Raw genomic sequence first — 18,931 nt, forward strand, 5'->3', positions numbered from 1 at the left:
TTAGGAGAAAAAGGCTGAAAAGATGGTTTGGAAAGAGTCAACAATCTTCAGTGATGTCACCCATTGCCTACAGAATAAAAAAAAAAAAACACTTGCCAAAGGTAACTCAACTTTTGAAAAAAAAATAGCAAATTTTAGCTGAGTCATGATCATGTGATGCTGCCCAATCAATACTTTGGGTACAGTCTCAAAGGTCTTCTAAAATTATGAAGGAACACTACCAATACATGGTTTTAAGAAAGTAAATGGTAAATGGTGGCAGAGATTTTTTTTTTTTTTGCATCTGACAAGAATTTCAGTTGGATATAACAATACTAGTTTCTTTCGTGCCAGACGGTGCTCCAGCTGTGGTCAGTCAAAAATCTGGATTTACGGAGATTTTAAAACAAGAGACTAATGTTTCCCTTGGTGCCTCGCATCCCACTGAATGATACGTACTAAAGATGCCCGGGCTCATTTTCAGAAGCAGACGCTCCGGAAAGTGTGGTGGACACAGTTGTTAATTAAAGCCGTTCAGTGCACATGTTCAGATGCTGGGTGCGGACCCCAGTGCACAGGACAGAATAGGGGGCATCTTCATCTATGTGCACTGGTTGCATCATGGGAGAATCTGACAAAGATCTCCACTACTCTCAATTCTGAGTTAAGATTTTCTTGAAATGAAAGGAATTTTTACCCCAGTTTTGATAATGATCAAAGATCAAACATGGCGGTGTGATTTCTGTTTTCTCACTGATATCACGTGGTGCAGGAGTGAGATCATCTGAAGCTCTAAGGAAAGAAAGGGCGTCCTTGTCACCTAACTACAAGGGCATAAGAATTTCCATTGAAATCAAAACTTTTCCTAACACAATTTAATAAGGATGATTCTACAGTCTGACCAGGCGGTGACGCAGTGGATAGAGCATCGGACTGGGATGCCGAGGACCCGGGTTTGAATCCCAGAGGTCGCCGGTTTGAGCACAAGCTCATCTGGCTTGAGCACATGCCTACCAGCTTGAGTACTGGGTTGCTGGCTTGAGTGTGGGATCCTAGACAGGACCCCAAGGTCGCTGGCTTGAGCCCAAGGTCGCTGGCTTGAGCAAGGGGTCACTGACTCTGCTGGAGGCCCCCCAGTCAAGGCACATATGAGAAAGCAATCAATGAACAACTAAGGTGCCGCAACAAAGAATTGATGCTTCTCATCTCCCTTCCTGTCTTTCTGTCCCTATCTGTCTGTCTCTGTCACAAAAAATAAAATAAAGGAATGATTTTACACATTTTCTAAGTCAAGATGCACAATATTTTGGATAGTCATACCAGCATTATCTGTGAAGCCGGCAAGAAAAATGTGAAGAACGATATAGTTGATACTGATAAACTTGAGTTATTTTTCAGTGTATCCAACCCCCACACATTCCATGTTAATAACACTGAGCTGACAGAGCCCGTGAACATGGCGGGCACGGTTTTGAAAGTGATTCGCTTTTGCTTCAAACTATTCTCCTAAGAAAGATGAATTTGCTTTGTCAATGTGGAAAGTGATTTTTTTTTGGTACTTGATTCAGTAATTGGAAAACTTTAAAGTGTGCTTGAAACAACGTGGGTCTGCAATTCCACTTTTTCAGCTGTAAACATACATACACATCGATCTCTTTCACTGGAAAATGTAGTGTCCGGATTGAGCTGTGCTGTGCTTTGAAACACACCCTGGACTTCAGACTCTTAAACCAACAACAACGAACGGGAACATAACTCATGAATAATGTTTATGAGTTGACATGTTGAGGTGAAGAAATTTTAGAAATAGCCTGACCAGGTGGTGGCGCAGTGGATAGAGCGTTGGACTGGGACGTGGAGGACTCAGGTTCGAAACCCCGAGGTCGCCAGCTTGAATGAGGGCTCAACAGGTTTGAGGGTTTGAGAAAGGCTCACCAGCTTGAGCTCAAGGTGGCTGGCTTGAGTAAGGGGACACTGGCTCTGCTGTAGCCTCTGGTCAAGGCACATATGAGAAAGCAATCAATGAACAACTAAGGTGCCACAACGAAGACTTGATGCTTCTCATCTCTCTCCCTTCCTGTCTGTCCCTATCTGTCCCTCTCTCTGTCTCTCTCTGTCCTGTCATACACACACAAAAATTTTTTTTAGAAAGAGCAGGTTCGATAAAATACATTAGAATTAATTTCCCCTGTTCCTACCTTTTAAAATATGGTTACTAGAAGATTTTAAATTACGTAGGCGGCATACATTATTATGCTATTGAACCCATCCCTTCTTCTTGGTCCAGATCTCCCTTGGGGAGAACCGCCCCCGGTGATTAGGTCTGACAGAGGGGGCGATTTCAGGGGCTCGCCTCCTCTCCCAGCTTCCGCTGTGGAAGCTGACGCAGCCAGATCCAAGCAGGCAGCCCTGAGCCTGGGCATCCAGAGGACCCCTCCTGGGGCTGGGATTATTACAGGGTAGGTGGTGCAGAGACAGAAGGTTTGGCTGGGAGTGCAACTCAACATCGTGGCAGTGGCAGTGTGGACCAGACTTCTGAATTCCCCCTCACAGTGCTGCTGTTACTAATGGGGGTGGTGATGCTCAACAGGTTTGAGGGTTTGAGCAAGGCTCACCAGCTTGTGCCCAAGGTGGCTGGCTTGGGCAAGGGGTCAGAAGCAAACAGGATGTCCACGGGAAGTGGAGCCAGAGGAAGATGCTGGACCGGACAAAGATGGCATCAAGCACCCAGTCTGAAGGGTTAGGTAAGCCTCCAGATAGAGAACAGGAAAGCCGGGTGGGAGGCAGAAAGGTGGAAATGGGTGGAGAGTGGAGTGGAGCATGAGCCCCACTGAGGAGAGGTGGCCGGGGTGAGAGACGGAAGGAAGCCCATCGAGATGAGGTGAGAGGCAGGGGAGGACCCCACGCCTGTCCCAATCAGCCGTTCTGCTAAGAAAAACCATCCTCTGGGCTCTGGAGTGAATGCCTGGTTTAAATCAAGAGAGAGGACTTTCTGGAACCATCAGTGTCAGGGCCACCATGAAGGTCCTAGTGGGGATTCCTGCTAGCATCAGGAGGGGCAGGCATGGCCTCTTCCCTCCTTCCTCCTGCGTGGGGGAGGGCGGTGGCTCCGCAGAGGAGGAATGGGGCAGGGCTCCGCCCATTTCCTGTCCCCTCAGTCTGCTTTCTCTATAGACCAGGTCATGTGGCTCAGGTCCACGGGACAGATTCTGATCTTAATCCAGAACGAGTGAAAGGTTCAGGAGCTCAGTCCCTCCGGCTACGATTTCAGGTTTGGTTAAGGGTCCAGCTTATAACTGGGCTTCGGCAACCCAGTCCTTCTCTTCCGCCCCTGGTTCTGACGGCCTCTCCCCTCTTCAATCCCTGGATTTGAATCCCTGTCTTCACGCATTGCTTGGGATGTAACTTATTCCTCCCAGAAGCTGAAAATGTTCCTTTGACTTTTCAACCCAGTGACCACAGCCCTGCTTTCTGTCCATCCCTGCCTGACGTACCGGATCTCCGGTGGTCAGAGATTTTTCCATGGCTTGCTCTCCACACCCCTTGTGCTATAAAGCAGTGGTCCCCAACCCCCGGGCCACAGACCAGTACCGGTCCGTGGGCCATTTGGTACCGGTCCGCAGAGAAAGAATAAATAGCTTACATTGTTTCCGTTTTATTTAAGTCTGAACGATGTTTTATTTTTTAAAAATGACCAGATTCCCTCTATTACATCCGTCTAAGACTCACTCTTGACGCTTGTCTCAGTCACGTGATACATTTATCTGTTTCACCCTAAAGGCCAGTCCATGAAAATATTTTCTGACATTAAACCGGTCCTTGGCCCAAAAAAGGTTGGGGACCACTGCTATAAAACATTGTGACAAGATTGCTGGCTCTTTTAGAGTCCGACCACCCACTTAAACAGACAATTCCTTTGTTCCGCCTACAGATCTGAACTCCTCATGCGACCTTTGCCTCAAGCCCTTCCCCATGGTACCCCCTGCAATGCGGTTTACCCCCCACACACACACCACCACCACAGTCTGGTCTTTTCAGGGGCCACCAGATTGCGGCCACCGATCCGGGTAGGCCCTTTGCCCCGGTCACTCCGTCATCTCAGTTCTCTCTGCTCAGAAACCTTTCTCTGCAAGGGACTCAGCAAAACTCATCCTATCCATATGCTACTTTCTGGCTTTCGTGCTAATTAATACAGCTCCAATTAGCAATTTGCCCCCCTCCCCAGCTTTCTCCTCTATTGTTTTCCCCAGGAGATTAGCTTCCCTGGATCCCTTCCCCCAATGGAGTTCCATGGGCTTCTTTGGTTCGCCTGACGCAGTCTTAGCGCCCACAAAGTGCCTGGCACATAGTAGGTGCGCAGTAGGCACTCACTGACTACAACAAGAAGAAACTTCGGCTCAGACCCCTCCGAGGGATCAGCACCCGTCAGCAGTGACCCACATTTACGTAAAGCACACAGGGTAACCCCTGTGGTAGCCAAAACAGTGTCTGTTTTATCAAGGCTGGTCTTTAGACTATTCCTCGAGAAACAGCAGGTGGGTATCTGCGGAAGCAGGAGCCCTCTTTTCCTCCCCGCTGTGTGGCGGGTGCCACATTAGTCCCCCTTTCCCACGTGACCCGCCAGTGCCCCAGGTGAGGTCCCCACCTGCCAGCCGGTTCTCATCATCTTTCCCTTGGCTCTCTGCGAAAGCTGCTCCTGGTCTTCCTGACCCCCGTCTCCCCCCCAAACCCCCGCCTGTCCCCGCCTCCCCGGCAAGTGGCCGCTGGTTTCCCTACACAGTCCGTCCACTGCACTGGAGACGGCAGCACGGGCTGGCAGAACGGCTGGAAGGTGGCTCACCACCGAGCTGTTTGAAGAGGGACGTGGCACAGCCAGACAGGGGTCCTCCTGGAGAAGGTGGCGGCTGCCACGGGCTCACCATCTTTCTCGTCCCCAGCTCGGATGTCACCCCTACGTCATTCAGTTGTCAGAACCGGGAGCTGACGTGCCTCCCGGCCTCCTTAACTGCCCCCCGCCCCCAGGCGGACTGATCCACGGCCCCCGGGTGAGTGACACTACCTGTTCCATGCCTCCTGGGGCCGCAGGGTGTCTGGCGAGTCGGGACACCTGGCTTCTAGGCCTGGCTCCGCCACGAGCTGCATGACTTCAGGGAGATCCCATCACCTCTCCGGGCCTCGGACGGCACACCTGAGAGACGGAGCGTTGCGTTCTATTAGTAGTTACTCTCTACTTGTGACCCCCCCCCCCCCCCGGCCCCCACGCACATAGCCAGTGATGTAGGGTCACGTATGCGACCCCCACCCACACGCAGCTCCGGGGTGCTGACCTCACCCCTTCCTTCCCCACTCAGGACACCCTAGAGAACAGGACGCAGGGGAACCGCCCAGAACGTCTGAACGTGCTTTTGTTAATATTATATAAAGAACCGGTCAGCCGCCAGCCTGGCATTTTGACCGCCCCAGTGACACTTGGCCAGGATCGCATTACCCACCTTCAGAATGGAAAGGGGAGGGGGCGTGAGGAGAGAAACACGGCGCCTGAACAGTCAGGAAGGAGCACAGGACGGGAATGTGTACCCACTCATGTCCATTCCCCTCGGTTGTTGCAAACCCCCCCCCCATCCAGCCAGGTCCCCGAGCTGAAAGTCACAGAAATAATTTTTATACAGAGTCCCAGCATGCAAACCAATGACAATGGTCAGCTCGTGTTCACCTGGAGAAACACAGAGCTGTCCCGAGGCCGGAAGAGAGCGTGACGACGGGAGCCTGTCCCCTCCAGCAGGACCCCTCCCTCCTCACGGCGACTGACTCTGTGAGGTTCTGGCCTGCGACCCTGGCTTTTGGGCCCTCACGTCAGCCGTGACTCCGCAGAATTCTAATCTCATGGACAGGTGTCACGGGTCTCCCTTCCCAACGGCCAGACCCCCGAGCTGAGGCTGGACGCGGTGGAGCACAGTGTCCTCAAGGTCTCCCCAAGCACGGCGCCCCCGCCACGTGGCTTCCCGCCGCCGGGCGCGGCTCCTCCACACTTTTGCCTCAGTGTCCTCCACGCTCTTGCCTCAGCGTCCCCCACGCTGTCGTCTCAACCCCTTTTCTTGTCAATGTTTGTACTGCTCGCCGTTGTGAGTCTTCTGTAAGAAAGGGATGTCGCTGGTGTTCATGGAGAGAAAAGATTCCTCTTGTCCAGGCTAATTCTTCCCCTTGACGTCCCTCCTCTCCGACAATTACTGTCGCTGTCACCTGCCTTCAGCGTCTCTCTTCCCTGACAGGCTGTGGTCAACCTCAGGAGGGCAGATCCCGAGTCTAGTGTCTTTATTCCCTGCTCAGTGACTTCTGTCAGGGTCGCTGGCACACACAGCTCCTAGGAAGTAGGTGTCGAATACACAAGTGACCAAAAGAGTGAAGGCAGAAATAAATGAACGAAACGATCCTTGTCTATGATCCACCCCCTCTGAGCATGTAAACACACTCTATTTTATTTTTTTTTTATCTTTGGTGACAAACAATCACAGACACGCTAAAAAGCATGATCAGCCCCATGCACTTCCTGGTTTTAAAGGACCTGAGGGCCTGCCAGCTTTGGCCGATCCCGGGTTCTCACCCGCTACTGCTCATCGACTGACCCTCCGCAAACCGGCATCCGTTGCCTCCAGGTGAGTGAAGCTGGTCCCCCCCACCCAACATCACCCAGAACCTGCATGTTACCAAATCCATTGCACCGATGTTTGATCCTCCTTTTATTTGATGTCTGGACTCGCAATCCTAAAAGTGTTTGAATGTCTGCCGAGTAAGTTCATGGTTCTCATGTCAGCAGTGGGAGGGGGAGGTGGGGGAGGCAGAGATGATTTTTAAAACCCCAGAATGACAGTAACAATAGCTATAGCTTTCATTTCCCCAGGTGACCAGTCTCAGGGAGACTAAGTAGAGACGTATCTGTTTAAACACGCATCCATTCAGACACACACGCACATGACAGACACATCCCTTCTGTGTGCCCGGTTTTGGGGAAACAAGCCAGCCAAAGTGGCAGGTTTCCAGAGGGTCGCTGTCACGGTCGTGTCATCTACCAATGAGACAGCCAATTCTTGAATTACATAAATGCTAATGAAACTGTCGACAGCTCATACTCACATAGAAAATGCCCACACTATACCCCTGCGATAGGATGAGTTTTGACAGTGGGACACCTGTGTGTCCACAGCCCCCGGAGGAAGAAACAGAAGAGGAGCCTCTCTCCCACTGTGTCTCCCTCACCTGCGCGGGCACCGCCAGCCGAGGGTCACGGTGGGACCAGCGACGTCTGCGTTTGTGCTCTCTGCACATGGAATCGTCCAAAGGGCACTCCTGTGCCTCACTTACTCTGTTCCACATGACATCTGCCAGAGTCCCCGGTCCTGCATAAGTAGCTGTAGGTCATTCATTCTCATTTCTGTCTGAATTCTCTTCAGCAATGTCCCCCCACTACACACACACACAGTCTTCCCACATGGGACTTTCCTTCCCACAGTAGCTACGCTCCCCCCTCCCCGTAACATGTCCCACGCCCTTTCCTCCCCAGATCTCACCACCATCTAACACACTGTACGTCAGATGTGTTTTAGGATTTGCCCCTTGCCTAGAGTGCAAGCTCCCTGTGGCCCGATAAGGGCTCAGTAAATACCTTCGGAACCGGTGGACCTCGGCTACTTCTGCGTGGGGCCCAGCACGCCTGGAGCTGGTGGGGACGCCATGCCACCCAGACAGAGCAGATGGCTCAGGAACGGCACCCAAGTGCCATTCAGCAGGAGGGGCCACCCTGATGTGGAGTCAGGTGTAGCTCTCCTACTGGGTTACCTGGACCGTGAATATCATCAATGGGAAAATCCTACAGAAAATGCCTGCCAATGCGTGTTCAAGGGTTATTAAAACTGAAAAAAGAGCCTGCCTATGGTGGCGCAGCGGGTAAAGTGTCAACCTGGAATGCTTAGGTCGCCAGTTCAAAACCCTGGGCTTGCCTGGTCAGGGCACATGTGAGAGTTGATGCTTTCTGCTCCTTACCCACCTTCTCTCTCTCTCTCTCTCTCTCTCTCTTCTCTCTAAAATGAATAAATTTTAAATAAAATTTTAAAAACTGAAAAAAGAAAGAGGTCTAGAAATGTCTATTAATAGGAACTATTCCTTGGGATATTAGGAAGTTGTGAGCTCTCTGGTTTTATATGCTTTTGCATCTTTTGAATTTAGATTTTTTTAAAAATTCACTTTTAAGATGGACGAGAGAGACATGAAGACTGAAAGAGAGGAGAGGGGGGAGGAGCAGGAAGCATCAACTCCCATATGAGCCTTGACCGGGCAAGCCCTGGGTTTAGAACTGGTGACCTCAGCGTTCCAAGTCGACACTTTATCCACTGAGTCACCAAAGGTCAGGCTGGAATTCTTAATAATAAGAACCATTGATTTAGTAGCACAAAGTTAAAGAATAACACTCCACAACTGAGTGGAATTTATTCCAGTACAGTAAAAAAAAAAATTGATATTTAAAAATCACAAAACTCGACATTTTATAAAATAAAAAAAAATCACAAAATTAAAATGACAATAGAAGGCTGGCTGACGTATAGTAGGCACTCAACTATCAATATTTCTTGAATGAATGAACGAATGAAAATCTATTACTATGTTAAATCATCCCAACTTGTCAAATAAAAAAAAAATAACCCTGCCATTTAACTAATAAATGCTGTAAAAAAAAAAAAAAAAAAAGCAGCAGCATTAAAAAGACATCAGCTACGTTCCTGATGAACACTCTTGGCACATTTTCATCAACGTTCCAGAAGCTTTTCACGGAACCGCACGCCTCTCCGCGAACCACTGCACCCTGCTTCTGCTTGGCACCGCGCCAGGGGAACGGATTTCCCCGAGGCGGTCGGCGCCCTACATGCGGCCGAGTCCAATGCATTTGGACGGGGACCAATCAAGATGTACAGAATTAAAGAAGAGATGATAAAAGCATCTCAGATCAACAGTCAGCATCGTACTTAACAACAGAACGCCGAAGGAGTCCCTTCAAAGTCAAAAAAAAAACGAAGCCAGGATGTGAGCTGCCATTCTTATACAGTGTTCCCCGCCCCCACCCACCCCCCACCCCCACCCACCCCCCACCCCGGAAACGCAAGCAAAACAAACACACCGTGGAGACACAGTAAGGTCGAGCGGTTGGAAATAACGAGACAAAACTGGTCTCTCCTTGCGTGTAACCTGAGAGAACCCTCCAGCAACTCTGAGCACTAATAACAGAGTCCCAGTAGTGTACGAAATAAACCCAGAAAGAGCACAATAGTTTTCCCCAACCGAACGTCTCCGGAACGATGATGACGGATACGGCTCCGAGGCAGACAGAGAAGGTACCGGGGCGGGTTCCACGAAAGAGAAGAAGGAGCGCTGCCGTATTGGTGAAAAGTAAAGACTTGCAGCGGCAGAAACAAAAAGAAAATGCTGCAGGAAGAGGAAGAGTTCTAAAACGGAAATGGCGGACTATGAGAAATAAGTGACGCTCAGGGAGGCTGAGGTCCTCGGTTCGAAACCCTGAGGTCGCTGGCTTGAGCTCAGGCTCACCAGCTTGCACATAGGATTATCAACGTGATCCCAAGGTTGCTGGCTCAAAGCCCAAGGTCCCTGGCTTGAACCCAAGGTCGCTGGCTTGGGTAAGGGGTCTCTGGCTCAGCTGGAGCCCCTCAGTCAAGACATATGAGAAAAAAAAAAAAGACACATATGAGAAGCAATCAGTGAACAACTAAAGTGCCGCAACTATGGTTAATGCTTCTCATCTCTCTCCCTTCTTGTCTGTCTCTGTCTCTTCTTGCTAAAATAAAAATAAAAATAAATCACTAAAACAATATTTAAGATAAGTTGATTGACTTAAGACTGAAACTAAACATTTAAAAACTTCTGGCTTAGTCAATAACTCCAGACTTACTAGGTTTGTAAATACTGTTCCAGTGCTTAGCAATTCTGTTCCTTGCATTTATATAATAAGTCTGTCTTGTCAGATGTTTGAAGCACCTAAGAGAATTAAATTTGTAATTGTGGGTAAAAACACCCAAGCCAAGGAAATGTAATTGATCAAGTTTATAAATGATGTTAAAGTTACAATTTAACATGGATATAAGAACAAATAAAAATTAGTTATACTGCAGGTAAGATAGAGCTAGGCTTAGCTTTATGATCTTTGAGTTGTATATTAAAGGCTTGGAGAAAACAAGCTATTTCCATTGACAACTTCAGTAAACTGAACATTAGTTAAAACACAAGTAACAGGAAGTGCACTCTTTTATGCACAAACTCCCAAATTTAACTGCAAAAAATATGTCCGTTGCCCGTGAGATGCCATCTGATACCAAGTCTCTCCGTTTTATTTTCTCAATCTTTTCCTCCTCTGTTCCAAAATTCCACGGAAGTGACAGAGAAATGTAGGTATATCTTATGTGTACATACACATGCAAATTTGGCATAATGGATCCATAATTGCTAAAAAAACAACAAAGAGTCCTATCAATAACTTAGAAACGGTGAGGACTTCCTGTAAGAGAGAACGCAGGAGGACAACACAGGATAGAGACACGGGACGCTGAACAGTCCTGAGGAAGGGCAGCTCTCCCGAGGGAGCCTGGGGAAACGGGTGTGACCAATGGGCTGAGCAGGTCCCTTAGCACAGTCCTGGGTGCAACCAATGGGCCAGGTGCGCCCCCAGCACTGGGTGTGACCAGTGGGCTGAGCCAGGCCCCCAGCGGGTTTAACCAATGAGCAGAGTGAGGCCCCCAGCGCGTGGTCTCGGTGTGACCAATGGGTCAGGCGGGGGGGGGGGGGGCAGCACAGTCGTCATGGTCATTAAATACAGAACCACCAGTGGCCTGGCTGTGTCAAATGTCCCCTTCTGGCTGGCAGCTTCGGGAGGGTTCAGTCCTCAGGATAAAGACCCAGGGCTACTTTTTGAAGCAGTGAATGGGTCATTTTCCTGGGGAAGGCTCTCAACACCCAAAGGCTGGCCTGGCTGGGAAAGCAGAGCCTTTCTGAACAGGGTCTGCGTAACAACAGGGGCTGAGGTTGGGGGGGCAGAGGGAAGGCGGTCTCCGATGCCTGCCCCCCCCCACACACACACAGTGCCTGGGCAGCTCGCCAAGGTGGGGCACTGTTGAGTGGCACAGGGGCTGCGAAAGAGGCTAGAAGGGCCCTGGGTGATCCTCAGCTCCCAGGAAGGCTAGAATGGCTCTCCCCTAGAATACAAGCTACCTGGGGGCGGGCAGTCCGGGTTACCTCTATCTCTTAAGAGTCCAGGAATTGGTGCCTGAAGGACTGGGACCTCATTTGCAAGGACATTTCTGCTTCTCACGGCGCAAATTCCACAGAAAAGAAGTGGTGCGTCCTAGAAGCACAGTGTCTAAAAAAAAAAAAAAAAGACCTAATAAAACGTATGGCTGTCCCTAAATAAATGTGGACGTGCATGTTGTGAGGAAAACAACACTGGTGATGAAGATCTAGAACTAGAATTTCATAAGATTTCCGTTGACGCTGGGCCAGGGAAAGGGCTTGAAAAGTACGTTATGGCTTGAATTGCTCCAGGGGAGGCAACAGACAGAGGCAGAGTACGTCAAGGTCATGTAGCAAAGGATACATCCAGTGTAATTCCCATATACTCGGTACTTGAATTTTGGATAACAAGAAGCAAGAGTTTGGATAGTGCAGTATACCAGCCTTAACTAGAAAAAAAAAGAAGTGTTGAAATATACTCAGATCCTGAATTCGAGTAGAGAGAGTTGACGTAGCAAACGTCAGATCATTGGAAACATCATCACATCAGCAAAAGCACTACTGTTGTTTGCAGCCGAACGTTAAAATATATAATATATATATATGTATGTATAGTGGATTCAATTTATTTTGTTTTATTAAATTAGGAAGCACTAAGGCCTGACCTGCGGTGGCGCAGTGAATAGAGAGCACTGACCTGGAATGTTGAAGTCGCTGGTTCAAAACCCGGGCTTGTCTGGTTGAGGCACATATAGGAATTGATGCTTCCTGCTCCTTCCCTCCCCCTTCTCTTTCTGTCTCTCTCTCTCTCTCTCCTCTCTAAAAGCACTCAATAAGAATGACAGGATATTAAAGTGGGAGATGTTCGGTGGCCCTGACTGATGGCTTTGTGTAGTTGGATGGGACATGAACCTAAAAACTGTTCAGGACCACTTTCAAAGGCCGGGAGGTTGGCCGCCCCCAGTGAATACCGACTGGTTTCTGTTGGCACGCAGCCCTGGCGAGAACCCCTCCCTGGTCTCTGGCACGGGGGGGGGGGCGGTTTTTAAATGTGCCCCCGAAGACGTCATGGGTTTCGCTCTCCAGAGAAGGAAGGAAACCCAGTGGCACGCGAGTCAGCACTGCCGCTGCTGCAGTCACTTGCATGTACCACGGTTTCCGTTTCCCGACATCTCACCCACAGCTCTGAGAGATGGCCTGTCCTGTTGGGCCTGGAATGAGGGATTCAAGCTTTTCCAGCTACTGACCTCAGCATGTCGAAACCCCACTGGAAACCGTAGAGGTAACATTTCTGTGCATCGCTGGTGATGACCACAAAGTCCCGACGGGTGGTTTCTGGTCTTCCATGGCATTCTCGGCGTCATAAAGACACCTTGCCCTGGCCAGATGGGCTTGGTTGGTTAGAGCATCGGCCCTAAGCGCAGAGGTTGCCGGTTCAATCCCCGGTCGGGGCGCATAGGGGAAGAGATCGATATTCCTGTCTATCTCTCTCCCTTCCTCTCTCACTAAAATCAAGAAATAAACATTTAAAAGGAGGGGGGGGAAGACATCTTATCTCCTCTCTCATTTTGGTCGCTCACACACGTGCCTGCCCTGTGGACAGTGAGCCCGCTTTCGGGTGGAAAAGTCGTGTCAGCACCCGCCACCCTGCCACCCACTTCCCCACAAACACAGGAAAGGCTGATTTCGTTACTGAGATTTGATGGCGCTGACAGTTTTAATTACTTCTCCAACAATCAACATAGGATGCGCACTGCTCAAAGGAAGGAAAGCAGTGGACAGTGTAGCACTCACACACCACGAAGTTTGAGTAGCCAAGGGAGGTAGATGGCAAAAACGGCCCCAATTCTTCCACCCGCTTTGTACCCATACCTTTTGTCTATATCAGGGTGGCATCCCCTTCCCCCCCACTCTGAGTTGGCCACGTGACCTGCTGTGACCCAATGGGATGGTAATGAATGGGACCCAAGCGGAGACTTGACACGTGCTTGCCTATTTGGGCTTGCTCATCCTTGCTCATATGCTGGGCCATAGGACAGGCGTGGGCCGGCCGGCCAGAGGCTAAGATCCCCGGGGCAGAGCTGCATGACCCCAGCTGTCCCAGCCGGGTCTATCCCAGACCAGCCAAGAGCACGCTAATGACATGTGAAAGAACCCAGCCAAGGGCAGCAGCCTGCCTGCATGACCCACAGCCCGGGCTGGCTTCATGGCCATGTGACCGCTGCAGTCCCATAGGCTCCTGCGCTAAGAGAGGCTCCATTCTTGATCGTTAATAATCTCTGAGTAAGGGATGTGGAGTTTCATCTTGCACCGAGCTCCACAAATGATGGAGCCGGCCCTTCCATATCTCAGCGCTGGCCCCTGAGAGAGCCTCGCTGAAGTGGAGAGAGCTCCCAGCTGGCCTGCAGACTCAGGAGGTGAGGCAAGTCTTGTTATTTAAAAGACGCGGCTTGCCGTTGCTTCTGCATTATTGTTGGATACACGACGGGGTCCTCCATTGGCCGTCACCCCCAGTACGTTTCTAACTGGTACCTGGTCTCACAAAAAAAGAACATCGGATTCATTGATCAACAGAACTCAAATGATCGACTATATCTTTCCCGTTCGTACATACACAGCTGAGTTAAGGAGCTGGTGTCCCCACCCATGGTTTCGCTCGGCTGTGAAAATATCGGGCCGTCCTCGTGACAATCAGAATAGTTCTGCCATATTTGTCTGTGTCTGTGCGGTGGGCGGGCAGACAATGCTCTCATTAGGTTGGCCGGTGGCTACCTTTGCTTTCTCTCCAAGCATTTTATTTGTCCCGCATTAGAAGCTGGTTTTATAAGCATGCCGACAGGACGGGAATAGAGCTCTTGTTCAATGAAACCCAGCTGTTCGGTATTCACGGCCACGCTTCTCATTCACACTTTTTTTTTTTTTTTTCCTCTGAGCGGCTCGGGTGAAATCATCGCATTCACAGATGCTCTTGTGCCAACAGGTCCTGAAGTCCCGCTCACTAATTATGCTTCTGTGCTGCAGTGTTGGTAGCACTGATTTTGTCATTGCTTTTGCAATTCAGGAAACCACCTTTTAGTCATTTCATCTACTTGTGTGCACCAGAGCCATAACCCAGCATCATGGTAACCATAAAATAAACGCAAGTTCGCCCTGGCCGGTTGGCTCAGCGGTAGAGCGTCGGCCTAGCGTGCGGAGGACCCGGGTTCGATTCCGGCCAGGGCACATAGGAGAAGCGCCCATTTGCTTCTCCACCCCTCCGCCACGCTTTCCTCTCTGTCTCTCTCCTCCCCTCCCGCAGCCGAGGCTCCATTGGAGCAAAGATGGCCCGGGCGCTGGGGATGGCTCTGTGGCCTCTGCCTCAGGCGCTAGAGTGGCTCTGGTCGCAACATGGCGACGCCCAGGATGGGCAGAGCATCGCCCCCTGGTGGGCAGAGTGTCGCCCCTGGTGGGTGTGCCGGGTGGATCCCGGTCGGCCGCATGCGGGAGTCTGTCTGACTGTCTCTCCCTGTTTCCAGCTTCAGAAAAATGAAAAAAAAAAAAAAATTAAAAAAAAAAATAAATGCAAGTTCTATACACATAGACGATGCTATGCAAATGTTATTGCTAAGACAGGCTATCTTAGCAACCAAATTTTAACTACGCCTTGTTAAAGAGTCTGACCGATTTGAGCCATCTGCACATTTGTCCATTATTAATGAATATAATGGTATTTGATAACGGCTCCAATTCAGAGTTCAAAAATTCTTAAGTGGTGGTGCAGTGGATAAAGCATCTACCCGGAATGCTGAGGTCCCTGGTTTGAAACCCCCGAATCACCCAGTCAAGGCGCGTATAAGAAGCAACTACAAGTTGATGCTTTCTGCTCCTTACCCCCTGCCCCTGCGTTTCTCTCTCTCCTCTCTCTAAAATCAACAAATAAAATCTTCTTTAAAAAAAGATTTTTTTAATTCTTTTTTTTTTTCATTAACTGAGAGTCTGGGAGGCAGGCAAGCTCCCGCATGCGCCCCAACCGGGATCTACCCGGCAAGCCCCCTTTCCAGTGATGCTCTGCCCATCTGGGGTTGCTGCTCTGTTGCTCGGCAACCAAAGCTATTTTAGCGCCTGAGGTGAGGCCATAGAGCTATCCTCAGCGTCCACGGCCAACTTTCTTGAACCACTTGAGCCATGGCTGCAGGAAGGGGAGAAAGAGAGAGAGAGAGAGAGAGAGAGAGAGAGAGAGAAGCAGGGGTGGAGAAGCAGATGGTTGCCTCTCCTGTGTGCCCTGACCAGGAATCAAACCCAGGACTTCCACACGCCGGGCCTATGCTCTATCTACCACTGAACCAACCCTTTAAAAAAAAAAAATCTTAAGCACATTCTTTTTCATTGTTTGTGCCACTAAAACTGCCAAACTACTTGAGAGCCATTTGTTTTACAGACAGATTGATCACATTTTAGAAACAATGAATTAAACCATGAAGCCCGAACTCTTTCACATGGTAGATAAATCCTTTCATCATCTTGCCCCTCGATTAGTATGACAACGACAGTGTTTATTTACGGGGCCGTACATGACCCTAGGTGACCATTCTCAGCATCACAAACGGATTCCCTCACATCGAGCTCACAATCGCCCCGGGAGGTGGGAGGTGAGCATCTCTCCGAGTTGGCCTGTGAATTTATAGATAGGCAAACGTGAATGAGGCCAGCTACTTGCTCGGGGTCACAGAGCCTGCCAGAGGCCAATCAGGAATCTGCCCCCAAGCTGGTCTCACTCCTCAAGGCCATTTGACCTGCTTCCCCAGTCCGCCCCTCGGGCCCTTGCTGCGTCCTCTCACGGACACGGGCAGCCCTGTGCACCCCGGCCGTGCCCCACGGCCTCCGTTACCCAGTGAGGTACCTGCTGCTTGTGTCTGTGCCCGGCTTGTTTCCTCTGTCTGGGGTGTTCTCCCTCCTTTCTCCCCTTGACACCTGCTGGACTCTCACTCCCCCTCCACGAACGACCCCGTTCAGGAGCCTTCTCTGCGAGGTTGTTCCTTCCGCCCGCTTCCTAGGATTGTTCTTCTGCCTGTAACATCAGCCCAAATTTTTATGTCTTTCCAGTCTCCGGACAGAGACACACACAGGTGTCTAGAGTGACAGCTGAGTGATGGAGAATGACAACACGACAGAACATAATTTACTACATTGTATCGACCTGTCCCCTGGCGTGCCATGAGTCAGCTCTGCTTATTGACTTATGCCTCAATTAATAGGTAATTCCCTACCGACAGTGTTATTCTCAGGTGGCCGGGGAGCGGAATGAATTCTGATTGCGTCTATAATCACAACTAGTTAACTTCATGAGGCACAGAGGATCTTTTCTCTGTGTTAGCCTCTTCTGTTTACTCTCTGAGAGTGAGACCCGTGATAATGATAACGTTTTAAATTCACTATCTCTGAGAGATCGTGGGGATAGTACTTTATGGATACTTGGAAACCACAGCTCTCCCAAGGTGACAAGAATATATCCTCAGATCAGCTGTAATTAAGAAAGCTGTAAGTGAGCCCGTTAGCTGTATTCTTTCCGAGGAGAATGTAGAAGGCAGAGGCTCAGAGCAGGGGTCTCTAAGCTCTTCTGAACACTCACTATCGCAGCAGAGACGCTGTGTCTGCGCCCCTGCAAATGTGGGCTGTTTTTTCCCCCTTCTTTTCCAAGTGAGAGGAGGGGAGACAGAGAGACAGACTCTTGCACGTGCCCCGACCTACTGGGATCCACCTGGCAACCCCCATCTGGGGCTGATGCTCTGCCCATCTGGGGCCCATGCTCGCAACTAAGCTATTTTTAGTGCCTGAGAGGGCGGCTCCAAGAAGTCCGAGGCTAATGCACTCGAAACAATCAAGTCACGGCTGCGGGAGAAGAAGCAGGCACAGATCCTGGCCTCTGAGCCAGAAAAAGGTGGAACAGATAAATCAGGCAGCAGGAGAAGCCAGTGCAGTTCTGGTCAAGGCCGAGGCCGAGGCCACGGCCAAAGCTGAAGCTGTTCTCATCCTGGCTGCGGCTCCGACACCAACAGCGGAGGTGCAGCTGCCTCCCTCGCTGGCTGTGGCTGAGCAGTGTGCCTGCATGTTCTCCAGACTGGCCGAGGAGGCCAACACTATCCTCTGCTGGACTTCAACCCCAGTGATGTCACCACTCTGGTGGCTCAGGCCAGGGCTGTGTTTGGGGCCCTCACCAAAGCCCCGGTGCCAGAGGCCGAGGACTCAGTCCCCAGTGGGAACAGCAGAGAGATGTCCAGGGCACTGGTGCGAGTCCTGGGGAGGAACTTAATGGGATCAGACGGAGCTCAAGGGCTGGGTTTGGCCCAAGAGGCTGGGGAGGGAGAAGCAGCCCTCCCAGACTCTGGCTCCAGCCTCCCTGCTGAGATTTTGGTTACTATTATTATTTTTTATTTGGAACTATAATCATGTAATAAACTTGCCAGTGACAAACAAACAAACAAAAAAGATGTTTATGCAATCCTAGGGGTAACCACAAAGCAAAACCGGACAGTAGATATATTAATATATACAAAACTTGATAAAGAGAAAGGAACCAAGAGACCATCAGCGATTCACAAAGAAAGATAGCAAAACAGGAGGAAAAAACCAAACAGAGAAACTGCAAAGGCAGTTAAAAAACAAACAGTAAGATGGCATTAATAAGTCCTTACCTAGCAACGATTACTTTAAATGTAAACAGATGTAATTCTCCAATCAACAGGCAGAAAGTGGCTACTGGGTTAAACACTCAAGGCCTGTCTCCACGCTTCCGACAACGGTCACACGTCAGCATTAAAGGCACACACAGGCTCAGAGTGCAGGGGTGGAAACATGTATTCCACGCAAACGGAAACCAAAGAAGAACAAAGTCACACTTACATCGGACAGAATGAACTCTAAAGCAGGCATCAAGACAAAGAAGGTCATTGTATATAATGATAATGATAAATTGTTCATTCATCAAGAGGATAGAATAGTTGTAAACATAAATGCACCCAATATTAGAGCCCCTAAATATATATAATGAAGTAAGTGCTAATAGATCTGAAGGGAGAAACAGACAACAATACAATAATAGCAGGGAACTCTCATACCCCATTTCAGTAACGGACAGGTTATCTGGATGGCAAATTAAGGAGTAAACACTGGACTTGAACTACACCTAAGATGGAGATGTAGTCATACGTAGACGGAACATTCCACGCAACAGCAGCAGAATATGCATTCTTGTCATGCACACATGGAACAGTCTCCAAAACAGAGCATACGCCAGGTTGCAAAACAAGCTTGGCCAATGTAAGATGACTGAAATCATAACAAGTATCTCCTCTGATCACAAGGGCATGAAACTAGAAATCAGTTACAAGAGGAAAACTGGAAGACTCACAAATATGTGGAAATTAAACAACAGACTCTTGAATAAGCAATGAGTCAAAAGATATTGAAAGGGAAATATAAAAATATCTAGACACAAACAAATGGAAACACTACACACAAAAAAGGAATGGGAAGCAGCAAAGCAGCTTGAACAGGAAAGCTTAAAGCCATAGCCCTGGCCAGTTGGCTCAGTGGTAGAGCATCAGCCCAGCATGTAGATGTCCTGGGTTTGATTCCCGGTCAGGGCACACAGGAGAAGCGACCATCTGCTTCTCCACCCCTCCCCCTCTGC

General features: G+C 49.6%; 1 protein-coding gene across 5 annotated transcripts in view; it reads right to left on the bottom strand.

Annotated features, from left to right (window-relative positions):
• The window catches only part of TNRC6A (trinucleotide repeat containing adaptor 6A), a 160,486-nt gene extending 155,319 nt beyond the window's left edge, over window positions 1-5,167 (bottom strand). For all 5 annotated transcript variants that reach the window (XR_010731236.1, XM_066275823.1, XM_066275821.1 and 2 more), the window contains exon 1: window positions 5,039-5,167. Coding sequence is in view for 4 of the 5 variants with exons in the window: in XM_066275823.1 (XP_066131920.1) it covers window positions 5,039-5,121 (83 nt within the window). In the remaining variant the exon portion in view is untranslated. The remainder of the gene's footprint in view (window positions 1-5,038) is intronic.
• Between the last annotated feature and the right edge of the window lie 13,764 nt (window positions 5,168-18,931).

The sequence above is a fragment of the Saccopteryx bilineata genome, chromosome 4 (assembly GCF_036850765.1).
Source record: "Saccopteryx bilineata isolate mSacBil1 chromosome 4, mSacBil1_pri_phased_curated, whole genome shotgun sequence".
In the NCBI taxonomy this organism is placed as follows: Eukaryota; Metazoa; Chordata; class Mammalia; order Chiroptera; family Emballonuridae; genus Saccopteryx; species Saccopteryx bilineata.